General features: G+C 32.6%; 1 protein-coding gene across 1 annotated transcript in view; it reads left to right on the forward strand.

Annotated features, from left to right (window-relative positions):
* The window catches only part of STPG2 (sperm tail PG-rich repeat containing 2), a 410,131-nt gene extending 390,036 nt beyond the window's left edge, over positions 1–20,095 (forward strand). Inside the window, exon 13 of the mRNA XM_074324807.1 lies at positions 19,943–20,095. Within this exon, the coding sequence (XP_074180908.1) occupies positions 19,943–20,095 (153 nt within the window). The remainder of the gene's footprint in view (positions 1–19,942) is intronic.
* Positions 20,096–21,096: the final 1,001 nt, after the last annotated feature.

Raw genomic sequence — 21,096 nt, forward strand, 5'->3', positions numbered from 1 at the left:
GTACCATAAATCAAATATATTAAGAATTACATGTTCCAAAATGTACACTGGAAAATACTATAATATATTAAAGAAAAGATATATAAATACCAAAAACTCCTCTGCAAAATAATGACATTTTTCGCACACTATGTAAGTTACAGATACTATTTAGTGAAAAACTTTGACAAAGTAGCATAAATCAGCAAAGCAAAAGTGCCTCAGATCTCAATCAGCAGTGTTTTAAAATCACAGAGCTTTTATTAAAAGAATTCATCCACAATATTTCTCTAATCGCATTTCTTCCATATTGTATAGTATTGTATTGTATTGTATTGTATTGTATTGTATTGTATTGTATTGTATTGTATTGTATTGTATTGTATTGTATTGTATTGTATTGTATTGTGTTGTATCGCATCATGATATGTTGTATTATTTTATTTTATTGTTAATTATCAATCTCCTGAGGCAGAAGACTTGGATCCACATCACAAAATAAGTGTCTCGAATATTACTTTCATTTTATTTCATAAAATAAAACCTTGTATTTTATAAGCCTAAAGCTCCCACATTCATAGCTTATCATATATAGTGGTTCTAAGAGGATCCACTATTATAGAAAAGTATCTTTTACTCCCATGTTAATTTCTACTTCTTTATATAATCATAGCTTCTAAAAATGAGGCATGCTCAAATATAATCTTCTTAATTGTCTGTCCTTTTGGTTATTCGTCCTTTCAATTCTGTCAGATCATTCCCTCACAATTCCTTGACCTGCATGTAAAAGTAGGCAAGGGATAACAAAGCCTTCGCTAGGCACTTGTGCTCCCTCTTGCCTTCCTGACTCCCTGACATAGAGATTTCTGCCTCGAAGTTTTAGCTTCTGTATCTTCTGTATCTATGTCTTTATGTGGCATTTCTCCAGATTCCTTTTTTGGCTCTTTAAGCTTGATCTTTCTATTTGCTTTTACTTGCATCTCTGGTTTTTTATCTTCTTTGTAGTCATGGGTCAGAAACAACTAATTTTACCTCTACTACCTTGTGAGTTCTAGACTCAAAAGTACAACTGCTTACTGTTTTCATTGTCCTAGCTCTCCCTCAAATGTCTCAGGCTCAAAATGTCCAGAACTAAACCTAGTATCTTCCTCTCTGATTTTGCTCTCCAACTGCACTGTCTGTGTTGGGGAATTATAGCAACATCCTACCAGTTATATTTGACTCCTTCGTCTAAATCATTGCAGTATCTAATTGAACAACCCACCCAATGTTTCCAGGAAAATCTCCAATTTTTTCTTCCAAATGTTACAGAGTTCTTGATACATCATTTCAGGTTTGGGTTATTTTATTACAAAAGGTGAAAATGATCACAGTAATTCCAAATTCTTCAGAGTGAATTCAGTTCCTTATTATAATATATTAACATACATTTGTAAAGTTTTATAAATGTTATTGGGTTGTTATTATAGAAAACTGAGCACTCTGTTAAGTCAATAAACAGGTGGATTTTTAACAATACTACCTGAATGTCATGATGATATATATTTGCTTAATTAAAAAAAATATTTCTAGCTGTGTGGCAGTATTTACAACCTCTGTTTTTCTTGCTTATTATTCCTAGAAAAGTAGCAGCTAATTTAATTGCCTGACCAGAATACCAAAATATTTTAAAGATCTTAAACTTTGATTGTATGTGATTTTTGTTGGGGTTCTAGTATAGTGTTTTGTTTCTGTGTGGAAAGAAGCTAAATAGCAGAGAGAAGGGAGTTTGTGGGTTTTAGTATCTGTGAGAAATCTGAAAGCAGCCTGACTAAATGAAATACTTTTCTCAAATATCTTTTTCTTCATTCGCCAGTTCCAATGCATATGCCAAATTACCACAAGTTTATCTGACACATGGAAGAACTTTCTCTGCCTAAGGGGAAGAAAATGGGATTCATCTGAACTAGGAGGGAGTTGATTTGCTGCTCTATAGTGTTTATAGGGCAAAGGCAAAACATTTAGTAGTCTAGGTTCAGGTTTATAATGACCACCTCCAGAGAAACTGTTTGAACTATTTATTACCACTGTCAAGTATCTTTTCTTCTAAAAGCTCAAAGGCTCCAGATGTAGAATTTTATGTAGTAGTGCGTGTTATATATTTAGGAATTTGAGAGAGAAAAATGGTGTAAAGCTCAGAAGGAGAGAAGACTGATTCTTCTAGGACCTTCCATTCTAGATGACATCAATTACAGCAACTTATCCAATTAAATTCTCATTTCCAGAGGCTAGAGGTCACTGGGGTTTTTCTTTTTCCTGATGGTCAATCAGAAGCAAAAAGAGAGCACTTACCCTTGATTAATTAAAACAAAACAAACCTGGTTGGATATAAATGAGAATTTTTAAAACCCAAAGAAATCACTTTTTAGTATTGCTTTCAAATATTCATAAAGCTAAATTCACAAGTTTGTCACTGTCATAAATTTCTAAAGAAATCATTAAATGAAAGAAAGTTTGCCAGAAATATTTAATGCGCTAATTTCTTAGAGTCTTATAAACATTTATCTAAATGCAGAGGCCTTTCAGTTTTTCATTGTTTATACAAAGTGATGACAGGCTGTTAAAGTATAATTTAACCGCAGGATTAATCTTTAAGAGGATATATAGTAAAATCATTTAAATATGCTTGTGCCCCCTTTCCTATCACCTTATTTTCCCATTTTACAGATAATATAAGGCTTATTCTCTATAGTCTACAATATTCCAGATAAATGCCATACCAAGTAGAGAATCCATTTTTACTGCAGTATACAGTATTTCAATTTGTAAAAAGTGTAAAGCAGTTTCAATAACTTCATCAGCTATATTCTTATTTAAACCATGGTCTGACTTTTAATTAGTACAGAGTTCTGGCAGTGCTCCTTGATCACAATCTAATTATTCTGCATCTGTCTACTCAGTTTGCATTTACCTCCTGACCCAGTCACTGAAACAGTCTTAATTTTTTAAACCTATTTACAGTTTTCTCATTATCTATTTTTCTCCAATTACATTTTTAATATATTGGTTAACAGACTGGTCTCTTTTCAATAGCTTTTAAAAGTCACTTTATTATTAATATGCTTTGTGGTTCACATAACATGAATACTGTATGAATGTAAAATGAATTCTTGGACACATTATACATGTAATTTATTTTCAAGTTGAAAATTTCTTTTGGTGAATCATCATCTAGTGATTCTTTTCTACTTTGGCCATTCATAAATGAACAATGATGCTTTTGGGATTATTTTTCTATATGAGTAAAGGAAGTACAGTATTTGATTATAGTAATATGTAACTAAGAATGTGTATGCTTTTATCCAAACTAAAATATTTAGTGTTCTTTTAATCACATACTTTTTAGCATTTTAACTTAAGAAATGAAAAATCTCTTTCATAGTTTCCATGAAAAACCAAAATGGTTATTTTGGAAGATTTTGAATATATTCAGTGAAACTGGCTTATATTTTCCATCTGTAATAATGTCAAAGCATTGACTGGCTAAGGCTTCTCCATAAGATGGGGTTAAATTCAGTGGCTATGCAATTTTCATGACCTTTTTTAGGTACTGGAGATAACTTAGTCATTTTCCATTTCTCAGCTATAATAATTCTTTTGAATGTTGTGAACTTTTAAAAAATGTCACTAAAATGTTAACTATTTTTTTTCTTCACACATTTGTGGGTTTTGACTATACTAGCATGGGTGCTAAAAAGTCTATTGCAAATATCTTTAACACACTGTGTAACTATTCTCAAGTTATAGGTAATCCTATTTCACACTTGAATGCATGATTTATGGCATTGATTAATTTATGCTCTAGTCTTCTGAAAGGACACAGAAAAAGATCACCAGTTTCCTTTTTTATTCATGATTATTTATTTAAAGTAGCTCATTTTTTTTATTCTAACATTTTTACTGTGTTGATCAGATACTTTTTGGATGATTTTGTTAAACTCCAGCAGAGTGTGAATATATAACCATAAAAGCAGTGGAAGAACCCCACAAAACACAACTGTGATAGACTTATCCATCTAAAAAGTAAAAACTTTTGTATGAAAAATAAACATTTGAAATCCTCAGAAAGAAATGAAAAAATATTATTAGCAAATACCACAGATAACTAACAGATATGGATAATTGTTAGGTTAATGAGAAAGTTATTGAGGTTTAAAAGGTTAAAAATAATAGCAAAAACCACAATTACTTTTGCACCAACCTACTGTTATGTGCCCAGCTCTCTTCTAAGAATGGCTCATTCTCATCAGTGGAAAAGGAAACCAAGCTCTTATCTCCATTCACAAAACTATAAGAGGCAATACGTGGAAAGTATAGCTGGAAAGTATAGCTTGAGAGAACTTAGCTCTTAACCTCTCCACGAAGAGTTAAAAGAAATATACAATTATTTCCATTACGAGTGAAGGAATTCAGAACATGCCACCCAAAATATGCCACTCTTAGCATATTGACTATTTTGAGTTAAAGGCACGTGAAACATAGCAAATAACAACAAAAACACTCTAACCTTTGTTCTTGTTTGTAAAAGCAGGAGATGAAATTCCCATGTGAAATATGTCCTCCCTATACCAGAGGGAAAGTGACATTCTTATCATCAAGGATGAGAAGTTGCAACTGAGAGAATTCTATACAAAGAGATTGTGTTAAAATAATTCTTATGTTTCTTTAGCCTCCTCACTAGTTCAGCTGGTTTTCCATAATTGCCCGTTTGTTCAACCTAATATAAAAGCCTGTAGGTTTCACCATTTCCTTGGGTCTTCAATCCTTAAGAAGGATCCATGCCAGGTAAAACTTGTATTAAATACATTTATATGCTTTTCCCCTATTGATCTGTCTCTAAATGGGTAAAGGAGAAATTTAGACTCCTCTATACTAGTAATCAAAGCAAAATCATTAAAAGGACTAGATGATACTACATATCAATCAAGTTTGTAAAAAATTTTCTTCAAAAAGATACACAATGACAAGTATATAAGAAAAAAGACAGCAGTATGAATCAGGCCTCTTAAAAAATTCAAAATATGATTCCCTCTGACTCAGTGATTCTATGTCTAATCATCTATCTTAAAAGTGAAAAACTGAAAACAACATAAATTACATATATTAAGTAAATGTTGAAGTACTATATGACATAACCACACAGTGGTATATTATGCAGCCCTAAAACATGTTTTTGGAAGGTTTGAATAGTTTTGGGGAAATCTTCACATTGTATACAAAGCGTATAAACCATTGCTGCATAACACAGAAACAAGCAAGTGGCAGCAGCATCAACAACAAACGATTCCATAAAGGAATGCAGGGAACAATAGTTAGGAAAAATCTAGATATTTCAAAACTAAATGGACACAGATGAATCCCAACCTCTATCAATTACATACTCAGAATGACTGTATGAACTTACAAAAGTTTCAACCCCAGATATAAGGCTATCATCATTGGAGCTGGAGGTTGGTTTTGGCTGGGTATTTAATAAGAAAAATCTAAATCATAGGCCTCCCATAAATCATAGGTGGGGGTCCAATTGTTATTACCTTTTGGAATGAAAATAAATAGATATAAAGAATTATTTTGGAACCCTAGAATCTTGTAAAAGCAAACACAAAACTCTTCTGTAGTAATTTTTCCAGCTTTGAACAAATTTTTCTTCCTTAACCCCTAAAAATGAGTTTATAATAAAACATTACAAACTGAAACTGAAGTTGCAGGGACAACCACCACTTTGAAATCTAAAGAGACAAGCACATCCCGAAAGATACAGTGCCTGAGATCCACCTACCCGGAACAGAAGCCACTGGAGCCACACATAAACTGGGAGGAATACTTACATGGTAAATGTGACAAATTGCTGGAGGCTGAGTCTGGACTAGCCTGAACGTGAGAAAGTCCTGGGTGCTGCAGACTTAAGGAGCCACCACACTTTCCTGGACTTTCTCTCTAATTAATTCTCTACCAGATTCTAGAAAGATGCCCTTTACACCCAGAGAGGAGAATGATCATGTGAGATGAGCCCAGAGCCTTCTCCATAGTAAAGGTTTACTCTCCAGGAAAAAAGGACTTTGCATGATGCAATTTTGAAACTTTATCCCAGCTGAAGAAAACTGAGGCACAGGAAGTATAGGTTACCTTTTCTTTGAAAGAGTGCATGTATTAAGAGGGCTATAATTATTCGAGTGGATCTAAGTGTGACCTTTTTGAGTATCTATATACTCGTATACCTATGTGATAATGCATTTAGATTCTTCGCAAATATTCTGTGAAATAATTTAGTCCACCCACGATTTATCACCACTATTATGAACTACAGACAATACACATTGCTGGTGAGGATGTGGAGCAACAGGGATGGGAGCAGAATTCATTCCTGGTGGGAATGCAAAATAGTACAGCTACTTTGCAAAATAATTTGACAGTTTCTTACAACACTAAACATAGTCTTACTATATGAACCCTCAATCATGCTTCTAGGTATTTACCCAATGGATTTGAAGCTAATGTCCACACAAAAACCTGCACACAAATGTTTATAGAAGCTTTATACTTTATTGCCAAAGACTGGAAGAAACCAAGATGTAATTTAATAGATAAATGGAAAAACAAAATGTGATACATCTATACAATGGAATAATATTTAGCAATAAAAAGGAATGAGCTATGAAGTCACACATAAACATGACTAGTAAATGTAATGTGATATCCTACATGGGCTCCTGGAATAGAAAGTGGATATTAGGTAAAAACTAAGGACATCTGAATAAAATATGGGCCTGGTAAATAATAATACTCAATATCAGTTCATTAATTGTAACAAATATACCATATTAATGTAAGATAATTTCATTGGGAAAAGTAGGTGTGGTTTACATGGGAACTCTTTGTACTATTTTTGCAACTTTTCTGTAAACCTAAAACTATCCTTATATAAAATGTTTATTAAACCCTGTTAAAATTTCTGGAATTTATATATACACATATACATAAATTCATTTAAATAAAAAATTGTATTAGCTTGGTGCAAAAGTAATTGCGGTTTTTGCAATTATTTTTAACTTTTTGAACCACAATTATTTTTGCACCAACCTAATAATAGCTGTTCACAACTGAGGAATGAAAGGCATAGTAGGTAAATATAAGGAATCAGAGTATACTTCAAAGACATAAAGAGATTTTGTTTCAAAAGATTCTCGACAACATGGGGAATAATTCAGGATAGCAAGGGTAAAAGAATAAAATGTGAAAAATAGTAGTTTACCACATTTGTAAATAGAAAAAAGTTTAAAAAAATGAAAAGTGTGATCATCTCAATAGATTCAGAAAAGAAAAAAAAAGATAAAATTCATGGTCATTTATTGTAAAAACTCAGCAGATTAAAAGATAGAAATGAACTTTCATAATCAGACAAAGATATATTTTTTAAAAGCCATGCTTAATGATGGATTATTGAAAACTTTCCATCTATGATTGGGAATGACCCAAGGAGGCTAGTATAGGAGAGGAAAGACTTTTCCTATACTGTCATCTTATGTTCTTGCTGGGGTCCCTGAATTAAACTGACAAAAGACAGAATAACATGAGGAAAAAGCATACAAATTTTATTTGGTGTTAATATTTTTATGTAACATGGGGAAATTCATGGGAAGAAGTGAGAAGCTCCAAAGAAATGGTTAGACCTGGGGGTCTTTTAAACCATTTTAACAAAGAGTGAAAAATTGTGAAGACATGACAAGACAAAAGAAAAAGGGGTTTAGGCTAGGGGTAGTAAATTGTGGGAAAGTAACTAGGAAATATATGGGGGAAGTAACGGAAGATAAAGGTAAAACATTGTAGTAAGTGTTGTTTGTACAGAGTCATTTAGGTTTTGACTCCCTGTCACTGGGATAAGATGTTCTTCTCTTCCTTGTATAGAGAGGACACATTTATCATGGGAAAATTATACCCTGATTTTAGATAGAAAGGGGGAAGTGCAGAGAGCACTTTCTGCATTGCTATTTCTCAACTGCCTTCAGCTTGAAATAATCAGTATGCCAAAGTGACATAGTGTGGGGTGATGTGTTCTGATTTCTTACCTGTAACCACTGCTACTTGAGCTAGTATTAGAAGTCTTAGTCAATACAATATGGGGTGGGGGGGAGGATGTGGGGGGATTAAAAAGAATAAACAATAGAAAGAAAAAATAAAATTGCAATCATTTGCAGATAACATATTTTACATTTTAAAAGTTCAAAATAATCTACAGATAAGTCACATGACTAAATAAACAGCAAAAGTCAATGAACAAAAATGAATTATAGATGTCAGCAACAGATGATTAGAAAACAAAACATTTAAATATCATTTCAGTGACATCAAAAAACATACGATACCATTTTTAAAAATCGAATGAAAGATGGGCAAGACCTCTAAACTGAAAACTACAAAAAAAGAATTCTGAGAAAAATTAGGAATGACTCAAATAAGTAATGGAGGAACATAAGTTTACATATTAGAAGTCTCAATATTTTAATAAATATGTCAGTTTGCTCAAATTGATCTTTAAAGGCAATGCAATCCCAGTTAAAAATCTCAGCAGTGTATGTGTGGAAATTGACATGGTGACTTTAAAATTTATATGGAAATTGATAGCCAAAGTAATTATGAATAAAAACACAGCTAGAGGATTTACATACCAAATATCAAGATTTATATAAAGCTACTGTAGGTAAAATAGTGTAGAATTGACATAAAATAAAGAGAGAAATGAAAGAGTAGTGTATGTCTCAGAAATACTCCTATTTTATGATAATGCAGTGTAGTGGAATACGTTGATCTCATCAGTGAACAAAACTCATTCAACTGGCTTATGGTAAAAAAGAATCTTGACTAGTATCTTACATCATGTACAAGTTCAATTTCAAATGTACTGTAGATCTAAGAATGAAAAGTAAAATAGTAAAAATTCTAGGAAAAAAGCTATTGGAGAATATCATGAGCTTGAGCTAGTCAAATACTTCTTTAACAAGACATTAAAAAGACTGCTAACTGATCATGAAAAATGATAAATTGGATGATATTAATATTAAGAACATATTGATTGAAACATGTCACTAAAAGAATGAAAAGACAAGTCATAGAGAAGGGTAAAGATATTTGCAATACACATGTCTAGAAATAAACTTCTCCAAATTCACAAAGAAGAGGCAGACAACCCAATTTAAAAACGGACAAAAGCTTGAACAGGCATTAAAAAAGGTGAGGATATTCTCGAATGGTCATAAACATATGAAAATGTACTCAATTACATAAATGATGACAAGTTAAAATTATAGTATTCTACTGCTTCATTCCCCTTAGTATGGATAAAGTACAAAAATAGAAAAAGGAAAAGACAACCTAGTATTGGAAATGATGTGGTAAAAAATGAAATTCACATGTACTTTGAGAAACTATTTGGTAGATTGAGTAAAACTAAAAGTGTAGATTGTTGGTGACCCAACAGTTACTCTTCTAGGTATATAACCAACAGAAATGTGTACTATGTGCACCAAAAGACAACCATAATGATGGATAGCAGCACTATTTATAATTTGTAAAATCTGGAAACAATCTATAAATGGTCACCAGAAGTAGAATGGATAAAATGCATTGTGGTATATTTATACAATGGTATACAAACGAGAATGGAAAATGAATGTTATACATATACACCACTTGGATCCATATCACAAGCATAGTGTTGAATGAATGAAACCAGACACAGAAGGAAACGCTCTTTGTGATTCCATTATGTAAAGTTCAAAATCAGGCAAACCTTAAACTAACAATGTTAGAAGTCAGGATACCTGTGACTCTTGCAGACTGTGAAGTGGATAGAAAGAGTTGCCACTAGGTGGGGGCATACAGGAGCCTTCCAGAGGGTTGGTAGTGTTTTATTTCTTGACCCGGGTGCTGTTGACACAGCAGTGTTCACTTTTTTGAAGATTTGTTATATTATACTTATTTATTCATTTTTTCCTCTATGTATGTTATACTTTTATAAACATTTACGTAAATAAATGCATGGAAAATATTTAAGAAGATAGAACATATGTCTAATGCCAGTTCCAGAAAAAGGAAGTAAAGAAAATGAAGAAGAGATGCACAAATAATCTTAGCTAAGAATTTTTCCAGAAATGAAGACTTAAAGTCCTTAAAATTTTAAAACAAACATAAAACCTCTCTGATCTCTGTGTCAGGCATAGTTGTAAGTACTACAGATCAAAACAGACAAAAAAACTACTTCTGGCAAGCTAGATAGGAAAAAAAAATCAAGATATAAAATAAAATATATTATATGCAAGTTAGTAATAAGTAGAAATAATAAAGCAGAGAAAGAGGCTAGTAAATACTGGGTTTGGTGAGCAATGCTGAAATCTTAAATGGGGTTTTCAGGGATAGCCTTACTGAATGTCAAGAGACATAAAAAACTCAGATGCAAGTTGGTGGGTAGATATGGTGGTGAGGGTTGAGAGAAGAGGAGAAAGTGAGACTTTCTTCTATAAATACTGTAACTAAATCATAATTCAGTTACCTATTACCTGATTGTGAGGGATACACCATGGTGTTGTATATATATACATATACATATACATATACATATACATATACATATACATATACACCATGTAGAATGACAATATACATCAGTTGTTAACGTAATGTATTACATGCACTCTCTCGCTCTTTCTCATTGTCTCTCTCTCCTCCACTTCTTTCCCTGCCCATCCCTCTCCCTCCCCTCATCTCTTGCACACTTAGTAAATGAAACATAGTGTTGCTTTCAGCATCATTCTCTAATTATTTGAAAGAGGTTAATATCAAAGGACCATACTATTTCACAACACTTACAGAAAGACAATGAAAATAACATACTTCTCTCCAATACTTGTATATGTGTTGGATAGACTTCATGCAAATAGAATTGACGATTAGAAGGACCCAATCAGCCCAATAATACAGATTTTACAAATCTCTAGGAGAACAATGAAGCTGAGGCTGTCTAACATCGAAGCGGATACTTCAGAGGAGACTCCTCTGAAGCACGTGGTATGCTACGGAGTAGAGAACAGAGGACTTACAATTCTAGGGGAAGAGGAATTGTAACCAGAGTATTAGCTAAGGGGCAGTTAAACACTTGCAGTCGTGGTCAAGAGAGCATGTGTTGAGTTTAAATTTTATTTCAACATTTGTTTAGAAAAAATTCAAACTTCAATATACCAATTGTTAGCATATTGTATCATTTGTGGTCTAGCTCTCTGTCTTTTATCTTCCTCTCTATCTCTCATACACAACCTCACACATGTATACAAACATATTTACACCTTATTATTATTATTATTATTATTAGTTTAGAATACATTGTTGTGGAATTATATTGTGTAAACCATTTGGATCTACCAGGTACCATAATCTTTCACTACTAAATACCTCAGTATGTACCATCTGACAACAAAAATATTTTTGCATAACAACAAAACAATGATCGAATCTGGGAAATTTTACATTGTTACAGTACTCTTGCCTGTAATATAATTCTTATTCTAATTTTTCTAATTGCTCTAATAATGTTCTACACCCAGGATCACTATTGCTTTCAATCACCATGTCCCTTTAGTCTCCTTTCATCTAGAATAGCTCCTCAGTCTTTTTGTCTTTCTGGACATTGACCTTTTTGAAGCTATTTGGTAAATTTAGTTTCAATATTTGTTTATTCTCTCTTCTAAATGCATAATTCTAATCAGTAGTACAAAAGTTATCAGGTCATTGTCCTTTCATCCTTCTCTGACAGGGAGCAATGTTTTTTGTTTTGTTTTGTTTTTTTAATATCCCACTGTGGCTTGAAAAGACATTCATCTCCCCAGGAAAAAGATAATAGTTGCTGTCCTACCAAACATATGAATAAAAATACCCTAATGATTCCTATTGACTAAAATGTCTTAGGCAATGTGTTTCACTTCACATAATTAAATGTACAATATTATTTATAAATTCAATGAAAGCCATAAACATGGCAAATTAGAATAGAGCCAGTTTAGCTTTTATTTCGTTATGAGTTTGAGAAAGAAAACATGCAGCTTTTAACATTGTATTGATTTTATCTCAATTGTAATTCAAACTTCAAACACATTCATCATAATTTCAATGAAATGGCATATATAAATTGTTCTTTAGTTTAGATTAATTTTAAATCAGTTTTGCAAACCATAAAACACAGAATATAAAAAGCCTAAGGGGACATTAGGTGACTCTTTGCTCCAGACAAGTGGTTTCAGATACTTCTGTATTCTGAAAGCTACAATCTGAACATGGTTTCAGTGCAGATCAAATACACTTAAGAGCCATCTCATATTCATTCCAATTTCAGGTGGAAAATGCTTGGAATGCAAAATAACTGTTTTCATCCCTCTATACCAAGAATAGAAGTCTTTTTACTTCTCCCACTTGTATATGATTTAAGAAAAAGCAAGTTGTTAATTAGATGTTTTTGCATAGTTAAGAATTTATGATTAGGTGCTGTCATCCACATCACTTCACTTTTTTCATCCAACACTGTAATAATAGTTAAAGTTTAGTTCTTTGGTCATTGTCACCTCTTCATCATGGTTATTTGAGCCATTACATTTTGTTTCTCTCCAATTTCCTGTTAATATCACTCCATTTTTAAATGCCCTGTGGTTTAAAGTTAATGTTTAGTTTAGGTTTCACCTTTTTAGTCTTTGCCAAACTTAAGCCGTCTTTTCCTATATTCATTTATCACTCTCCTTTTGCAATTATTTGCAGTGTTAGTGATATTTAACCATTTATTTTACATTGCATACCATTCTTAGCCTCTAAGTTTGCATTTCAGTGATGAAATATATAAATGCATTATTGAACATTCCCCATGAATGTCTTTTTTTAATTTTCCTTACATTAAAGAATATGAGATGAAATTACATTTAAAAAGTAGTCCAAGAGGATGAATTAATCATGTTTGGCAAGTAAGAATTTAGGATGGAAATATATAGGGCATGGTAACATTCAAGTTTGACAAAAGTTGTCTCCATCCAAAAATGTGTCTGTCAAATAGCATACTAGTATATCTCTGTTTTAATCATTATGGCTATTTAAATTATCTAATTTATAACAGGGCAAGCTTATTTTCACTATTGGTTTTTAAAATTTACTGATCTTTTAAAATTTACTGAATTTTTAAGATACATTTCAGAATCACTCCATATATTTATAATAGGTTATTTTTAGAACAGTTCTATGTTCATAGTAAAATGGAGTGGAAAATACAGAGAGTTCCCATATACTCTCTGCCCCATCCCAGCATCCCTTATTATCAGCTTCCCCCACCACAGTGAAATATTTATTACAACAGGTGAACCTCATTAACCCATCATTATCACCCAAAGTTCATAGTTACACTAGGGTTCACTCTTGGTGTTGTACAGTCTATGGATTTGGACAATTGTATAATAATATGTACCACGATTATAGAATCATACAGAAGAGTTTTGATGCTCTAAAAATCTTTGTGTTCGACCTGATCTTCCTTCCCTTTCCACTAACCCCTGGTAACCACTCATCTTTTTACTGTATCTATAGTTTTACTTTTCCAGAATGGCATATAGTGGGAATCGTACAATATATAGTCTTTAAAGCTTGGCATCTTTCACTTAGTAATATGCAACACTTAGTAATATCCATGGCTTTCCATGGCTTAGTAGCTCATTTCTTTTTAGCACTGAATAATATTCCATTGTCTGTACCACAGTTTATTTATCCATTCACCTACTGAAGGATATCTTTGCTGCTTCCAAGTGTTGGCAATTATGAAAAGCTGCTATAAACATCTGTATGCAGGTTTTTTCATAGACATAAGTTTTCAACTCACTTGGGTAAATACCAAGGAGCAGGATTATGGAGTGTATGGTATAAATATGTTCAGTTTTGTAGGAAACCACCAAACTCTCTTCCAAAGTGGCTGTACCATTTTACATTCTGGCCAGCAACAAATGAGTTTGCCCACATCCTCAACAGCATTTGGAGTTGTCAGTGTTTTGGATTTTGGCCATTTGAATAGACGTGTAGTGGTATCTCATTGTTTTAATTTGCAATTCCCTAGTGACATATGGTGTTGAGCATCTTTTCATATGCCTATTTGCCATCTGTATATGTTTTTTGCTGAAATGTCGGTTCACATCTTTTGCCCATTTTTAAATCAGATTGTTTAGTTTTAAGAGTTCATTGTATATTTTGGATAACAGTTCTTTATCAGATATTTTTTTGCAGATGTTTTCTCCCAGTCTGTGGCTTGTGTTCTCAGTTTTTGGACAGTGTCTTTGGTGGAACAGAAGTTTTTAATTTTAATGAAATCCATTTAATCATTTATATTTTTCATGGATGTGCCTTTCGTGTTGTATCTAAAAAGCCATTGCCAAACCCAAGGTCATCTAGATTTTCTCTTATGTTATCCTTTAGGAGTTTTATGTTTTTGCATTTTACATTTAAGTCTATGATTCATTTTTAGTTAATTTTTGTGAAGGGTATAAGATCTGTATTTAGGCTGATATTTTGTACATTTGGATGTACATTGGATGTTTCAGGATCATTTGTTGAAAAGATAATCTTTGCTCCATTATATTGTCTTTGCTTTTTTGTCAAAGATCAGTTGACTATATTTGTGTGGGTCTTTTTCTGAGTTCTTTATTCTGTTCTATTTACCTCTTTGTTCTTTCACCAATACCACATTATCTTGATTACTGTACCTTGATAGTAAGTCCTGAAGTTGGATAGTGCACATATTTTTTGATAGTGAACAGTAGCCATGTTTTAGAATTATATAGCTAAATTTATAAAATGACTGTGGCAATATTCTATTGTTTTCTATACTGGGACTAATTTAAAAAGCATTATCAGAATTTCTTTCTAGAAAATTTGACTTTATTGATATTCTTATTATAAAAAAATACAATACATATCATCTCAGATACAAATTTGTGAAGACTCAGGATGATTTCCTAAAAATAAAATCCTAGACCTGAGATTCACTTGTCCTTTCTTCTATTTATTCTAATGTTCTATTAAAATAATTTTTTTAAAACATTTAATTTTATATGAGCCCATAATGTGAAGTTTTGATATATAGTCATTTGCGTTTTGCAAATCTGATTATTCCAGTACAGATGACTTTTGAGTACATTCTCTTTCTGTTGGCTTGAAATGCCAATTTTACCATATGCTAAATGCCTATATTTATTTTAAACCTAGTAAGCTACTTTCCACTGAATTTACCACTTGTTTTTGGACGTGAGCCACATTGTTTTAAGCTTTATACATTTACATTATTTTATAATATTTGGTACCATCTCACTCCCCTAAATCTTTCTCAGATGGACTTTCAATTTCAGACCCTTTTAGATCCAGAAGCCTTTGTGGAAAGATACAGAGAGAACTGGTGCAGGGAACAGCCACAGGAAGAGTTTCATTTCTTTCCTCTGCTTTAGATAGCTACAGCCTGATACCTCTACTCCACTTTCTCTTCCTGATGCCCAAATTCAGATATGCTAATATGTTCGCTTTGTCTGACTCCTGTCAGCATTTCTAATTTTGTTCTGTGTGCTGTGCCAGGATTGAAACTTGGAGCTTCTCAAAACTGTACTGAATCCCAATACTTCAAATATATTTCACTCCCAATGATAGATATTATACCACTTCATCATTTCTAGACCAAGAATGACAAAATTTCAACTTCTTGAAGTTAAGATTTTTTGGGGGGAGTTGGTTGAGGATGGAAGATAGAAGGTCTGAATCAGCCCTCTAAATCTCCCTTTAGTCCATTCCCATCATTAATGTAACTAGCAGTAATTCTTTGAAAATTTCAACAGATAAATGTTTAATCCCTATTTTTCAACATTAACACAGGATTTTTCCTAATCAGATATTTGCTTGGTCATTTACACGGGAGTCTGAGTAGGAGGAACACTTGATGCCACATATAGAGAAACAAAACAAAACATCAGATGGAGATATCCTCAATTAATTGTATTTAATTCATAAATATATATGCATCTAGATTTATCTCATAATCTTTTCCAACTGTTACCATAGATCACTCATTTTTTCTAACACCAAATATGAAATTTATGCTATGAAATTTATTCCCTTTCTGTATTTTCTGAAATATATCAGTATCAGTTATCCCCTCTCAATCTCAACTACAGAATGATTCCCATTGTCTTTTAAATAGTTTCAAATCTCTTCCAACTTCTAGTTTTGAAGCTAACATTTCAAAAAAGTTTCTCATTATTGCTGTACTTCCTTACTTCTCAATTTCCTCCAGTTGGGTTTATATTCACTTTAGTTAACCTCAACTAAATTCATTAATGTACTACTTTTCTCTCCATGTGATGAAATGTCTCAGTCCACTTATTAGATCTGTCAGCAGTGTTAAAATCTTTGTACACTCTCCTCTTTTGGCTTCCCTGACACACTACTCTCTGATTTCTTCCTATCTCTCTATCTCCTTCATTTTCATATCTTTTACAGTCTCCTTCCAATATATGGCTATGAATTTGGTAGTTCCTAAAGGCCTGACCCTTGATACTTCTTTCATGCTATTAATATTATTTCTCAGTAGTCTATTTGCATATAACCTGCAAATTTTTATCTTTAATCCATTCTTCTCTGATTGTCAGACTCTAGAGTCTTCCCTGTTTCCAAATGGTAATTGTAACCTGAAAAAACTCTTAAGTAATTTTTATTTAAAATATAAACAAAAATAAATAACTTCCATTGAAATTAGTGATACACAGCTATTTCAGTAATAAGTACACATATGATATTCGATGTTTGCATAATGAAAAATACAGTAATGCATCATCATTTCAAAAAGCAAATCAGAAAATCATCTCTCACCCTCTTTTTAATAAACCTCTATGGTTTCTCATTACTTTTATCATAAGACTAAAATCCTTAAGTCTTAAAATCTGGGCTACTCACCTCTATAGCACCATCCCTCACGATGCCTCCCTTTCTCCAGGCCTCCAGGCCCACCAGTTCTCTTTTAGGGACTGGAACATACTCCCAGGGTCTTGGCTTATGCTGGTCTCTGAGCCCGGATTTAACTCCCTCCATCCCCTCCTCACCATTGCCTCGCTAAATTCTATCCTCCCTTCAGATTTCAGTTCAATGATCACTTCCTTAATGAAGACTGATTGCCTTCAGATCAAATCTCCCTGTTTGTCTCTCTGTACCTCTTCTTGAGAGTTATTATCACTGTTTGATTGTACATTTATTTTATGATTATCTGATTATTGGTAATAAGTTTCACAAGGCCCGGAATTTCCTTATTTGTTGATAGTTTTATCATTAGATGCTAGTATAGTGCCTGGCATGTTGTATGCACTTGATATTCTTTTGTGGAATGAATGAAAGGAAAGGGGAGATAAATGGAATTTCCCAACTTTTCCTTTTGTAAATCATGCAACATTTTGGATTAAGACTAAAGCTTTGGGAATAACTCTATGAATGTTGATTCATTGTTTTCTTTTTTCTTTTGGTATTATCTTCTAAATAGTTGTAATTTTTAATTTAATAGGTATTTTAAATGCTCTCTTTAAATTTTTGAGTGATTGAGGGTTTACCCTTCAAGCTTTATTTAGTTCTAATTTTATTATATTTTTCCTGAATTTAATTTCTGGTTTATGATAGTCCTCAGCTATTTTTCTGAGTGTTTCATTCTGTACAGCATCTACACTCATCTGACAAGCCTGTATTGTAGATTTCACATTATGCGTCTTTTAAGCCTATTCTTCTTCTTCAAACATAATATTTTGCAAAATTGTTCCGAAAATCTTTTCTGGTGTTGACAAAAGCACATCCTCTCTCAGGACTAAGGACAAACACTTCTGTTTCAATGCAGTGGCAATGCAGGCCACTTCTGCCTTGGACTTGGCACGTTCTTTTCACATGGATTCAGGAATAGGTATGAGGAACATCCCCACCATCCTACTCTCTCAGGACTCCCCATCTTCAGCCAGCAGAATAGAAATTGCTACTTGGGCTGTGATCCCCCAGTGCAGCTGCTTCCAGGCACCACTGGGGTGGAGGTACCAAAGGGAAGCGAGTGTGGGCTGTAAGCAAAATGTGATTTCCAATATTTGCTCATATTATAAATAAATATTAGAACTTTCCCCATCCTCTATTATTCAGATTAATGTTATTTTCCTTTAGGTTGCATTATATTCATTGGAATTATTTAAATATATTTCTGTTTGCTCATACTTTCAAAAAAGGACATCTATGAAAAATTGGTATTTTCAGACAACAGGGTGTGTGGATTGTCCAGACTCTGCTTTCTGTCTTTTGATCATAGAAATAATCTTTCTGTTAATTTTATTCTGCCCAAGAAATATATCCCAATAAACTTTCAGTGTTTTTGCAGACCACTAGACTGAGGGCTAATTCCACCTGCCCTGCTTCACACTTCTCTAAATACAAGAATGAAAATTTATTTTTAAGTAATTTGATGCAAATATTTACTTTTGGGGTGGGGTGAGATAACAGTACTTGATACTTACATAATGGTTTTGATATGCCAGACTTGATATGCTTTAAATACATTAACTCATTTAAGCCTCAAAACAATACTACAAAATAGGTATTGTTTTATCATCCTCATTTTCCAATTGTGAAAACCAAAGCACAGAAAGGTTAAGTAAGTTGCTTAAGGACACGCAGGAAGTAGATAGAAAGAGTGGGGTTCTAACCAACGCTAAGTCCATGGTCTTAACCACTGAGTTATATTGCCTCTCAAGAACAAAGACCACTTTACATACTTTAATACAATTGGTATACCCAGGAAGTCTATATAAGATAGATAGCATTGCCTCCATTTGAACAATGAAGAAACTGACATTCAAAAAGGGGAGATATCCTTCTACAGGCCACAGACATTGGAAGTATTCAGGTCCAAATTTGCACTGAGATATTAATTATCCTTCTACATGGAGCTAACTCTAAACCTATAACTCTCATCCTATCACATGCAGCCAATGAAAACCTATAAATCTAAGAATACAGTATTCTCAACATTTGTATTTATTAAATACTCATCCCAATTTCCAACGTTTTTATACATCCTATTGCACAGTGTTCTTGGGGAGAGGAGCATGAAAGTAAAAAGTGTTGATAGAGCTATATCAGGACTGGTACCTGTCACATAGAAAGCACTCAATAAATATTGGTTAAATGAATATTTTATTAATTTTGTTTTTCAGTCATCTTTTTGCAAGAGATTTAGTGGACATTACAGCTGTTAAAAATTAGAAACTGGTGTGTGTTTTTTTTCAGTTTTTAGAGTTGTTTAATATTTTGTCTTTCTCAATATTTCCATTGGTGGGTGAATGTTGAATATAAATGACTTTATCTTGTTATTGCATGTTTATAGCACTAAAGATATTTTGGGACAGATGAAATGCATTTAGTCAATATTTGTTGGAAGGATAAATGTTGAGAGAATGCACATCTGGAAAACCAGTATCTACCTTCATTGGAAGCAAAATTTATTTTAGAGTAAAGATGATTTGATATTAAAATATGCAAAAAATTTTGTATTTCTTTTTTAAACAATGGTTTAAGGTTTCAACAAAGATTTTGGTCTCTCACAAATATATATGCATTTTTGCAAAACTGTTAAGCATGCTTTAGTTAAGCTCATGACTAGTAACTTTTTTACACTTGGAAGTATATCTATAGATATTAACCCTGGGAATCTAAATGTGAAAGATATTAATATATGGTGTTAAGTTGTAAGTTTATTTGCATCAATGAGTTCATTATTGATATATGTAAAATAATTTTTGAAAGTTTATGAATGACATGATTAAAATATACTATTATTTTGTTTGAATCTTCATAGCTCAGTCCATTTTTAAGACATTCTGTTCTGAAGAGGACATTTAATGTCACTCTACCAAATCGTTTCCTGATTAAGAGAGAAAATAGTTCTACTGTAGGACAGAAAGACAAACAAAAATGCCCAAGAAGAAAAGTAGAATCTTCTAAGTGGTAAGTGTGCTTGTCCTCACTGAATTATATGTTTGCTAAATTTTTACGATCCATAAATTAACTGTCATTCAGAATCTGTGGGTCAGATCATTTTTTTCTGTCTTCAGAGCAATATATTTTCATTTCTGTTCTAGAAATTGATTGTGTTTATGGCCCCAAAGAGTAATTAATGGATTGCAGGAGAGGACAATCTGCATGCTTCTAGACATAAGTGTTAATCTGGTCATGAAGAGACATTACATTTTCATTTTTATAATGTCTGCTTTTTATTTGCCTTTCATACCAAGACAGGAGAGTTACCTTAACGAGGTAAAGGTGACAGCCTTTCTTTTAATTAGCCTATCTTTTTAAATACAAAGGTATGTAAACAATAATATCATTGTTTAGTCAATGATTGTGAGGTTACATCTCATTGAAACATTTAGGCTTTTTGACAAAATTGTACAGTCTGGCAAGTTTGGACTAAGAATAGATACTCTCAGTAAATATTTAACATATGTTAAACTATGGGTTAAACATTTGAGTATATAATAATGCCTGTGACAGTGGTTTAGACTTTGAGGTTTGTTTTTTGTTTTGTTTTCTAAGATGGGACGGGATTTGAATGATTTGATGTTACTGTATTCCAGACAAAGATTCCGTTTCACTTTAGAATCCATACTACCATGTACCACCAAGTGGCATGATATTTCAGAAACCTACTGAGATTGTATTAATTGCTAGGGACATAGATTCTAAACACCACATCATGTATTAAAGTAAAAAAAATATTAAGTTTAATATCTGATATATCATTAGACTACTTATTGGAGTAGATCAAATTTATATAGATGCCATCAGAGTTTATTTTTGCTACAGTCTAGCCTTCTGCTATCCATAATGGTAGACTCATGTGACCACTGAGCACTTAAAATGTGGCTATATCAAACTGAGATGTGCTGTAAGTCTAAAATGCATACCAGATTTTGAAGATTTCACTAGACAAAAAAAAAGAATAAAATAGCT

Source organism: Rhinolophus sinicus, linkage group LG02, assembly GCF_036562045.2.
Source record: "Rhinolophus sinicus isolate RSC01 linkage group LG02, ASM3656204v1, whole genome shotgun sequence".
In the NCBI taxonomy this organism is placed as follows: domain Eukaryota; kingdom Metazoa; phylum Chordata; class Mammalia; order Chiroptera; family Rhinolophidae; genus Rhinolophus; species Rhinolophus sinicus.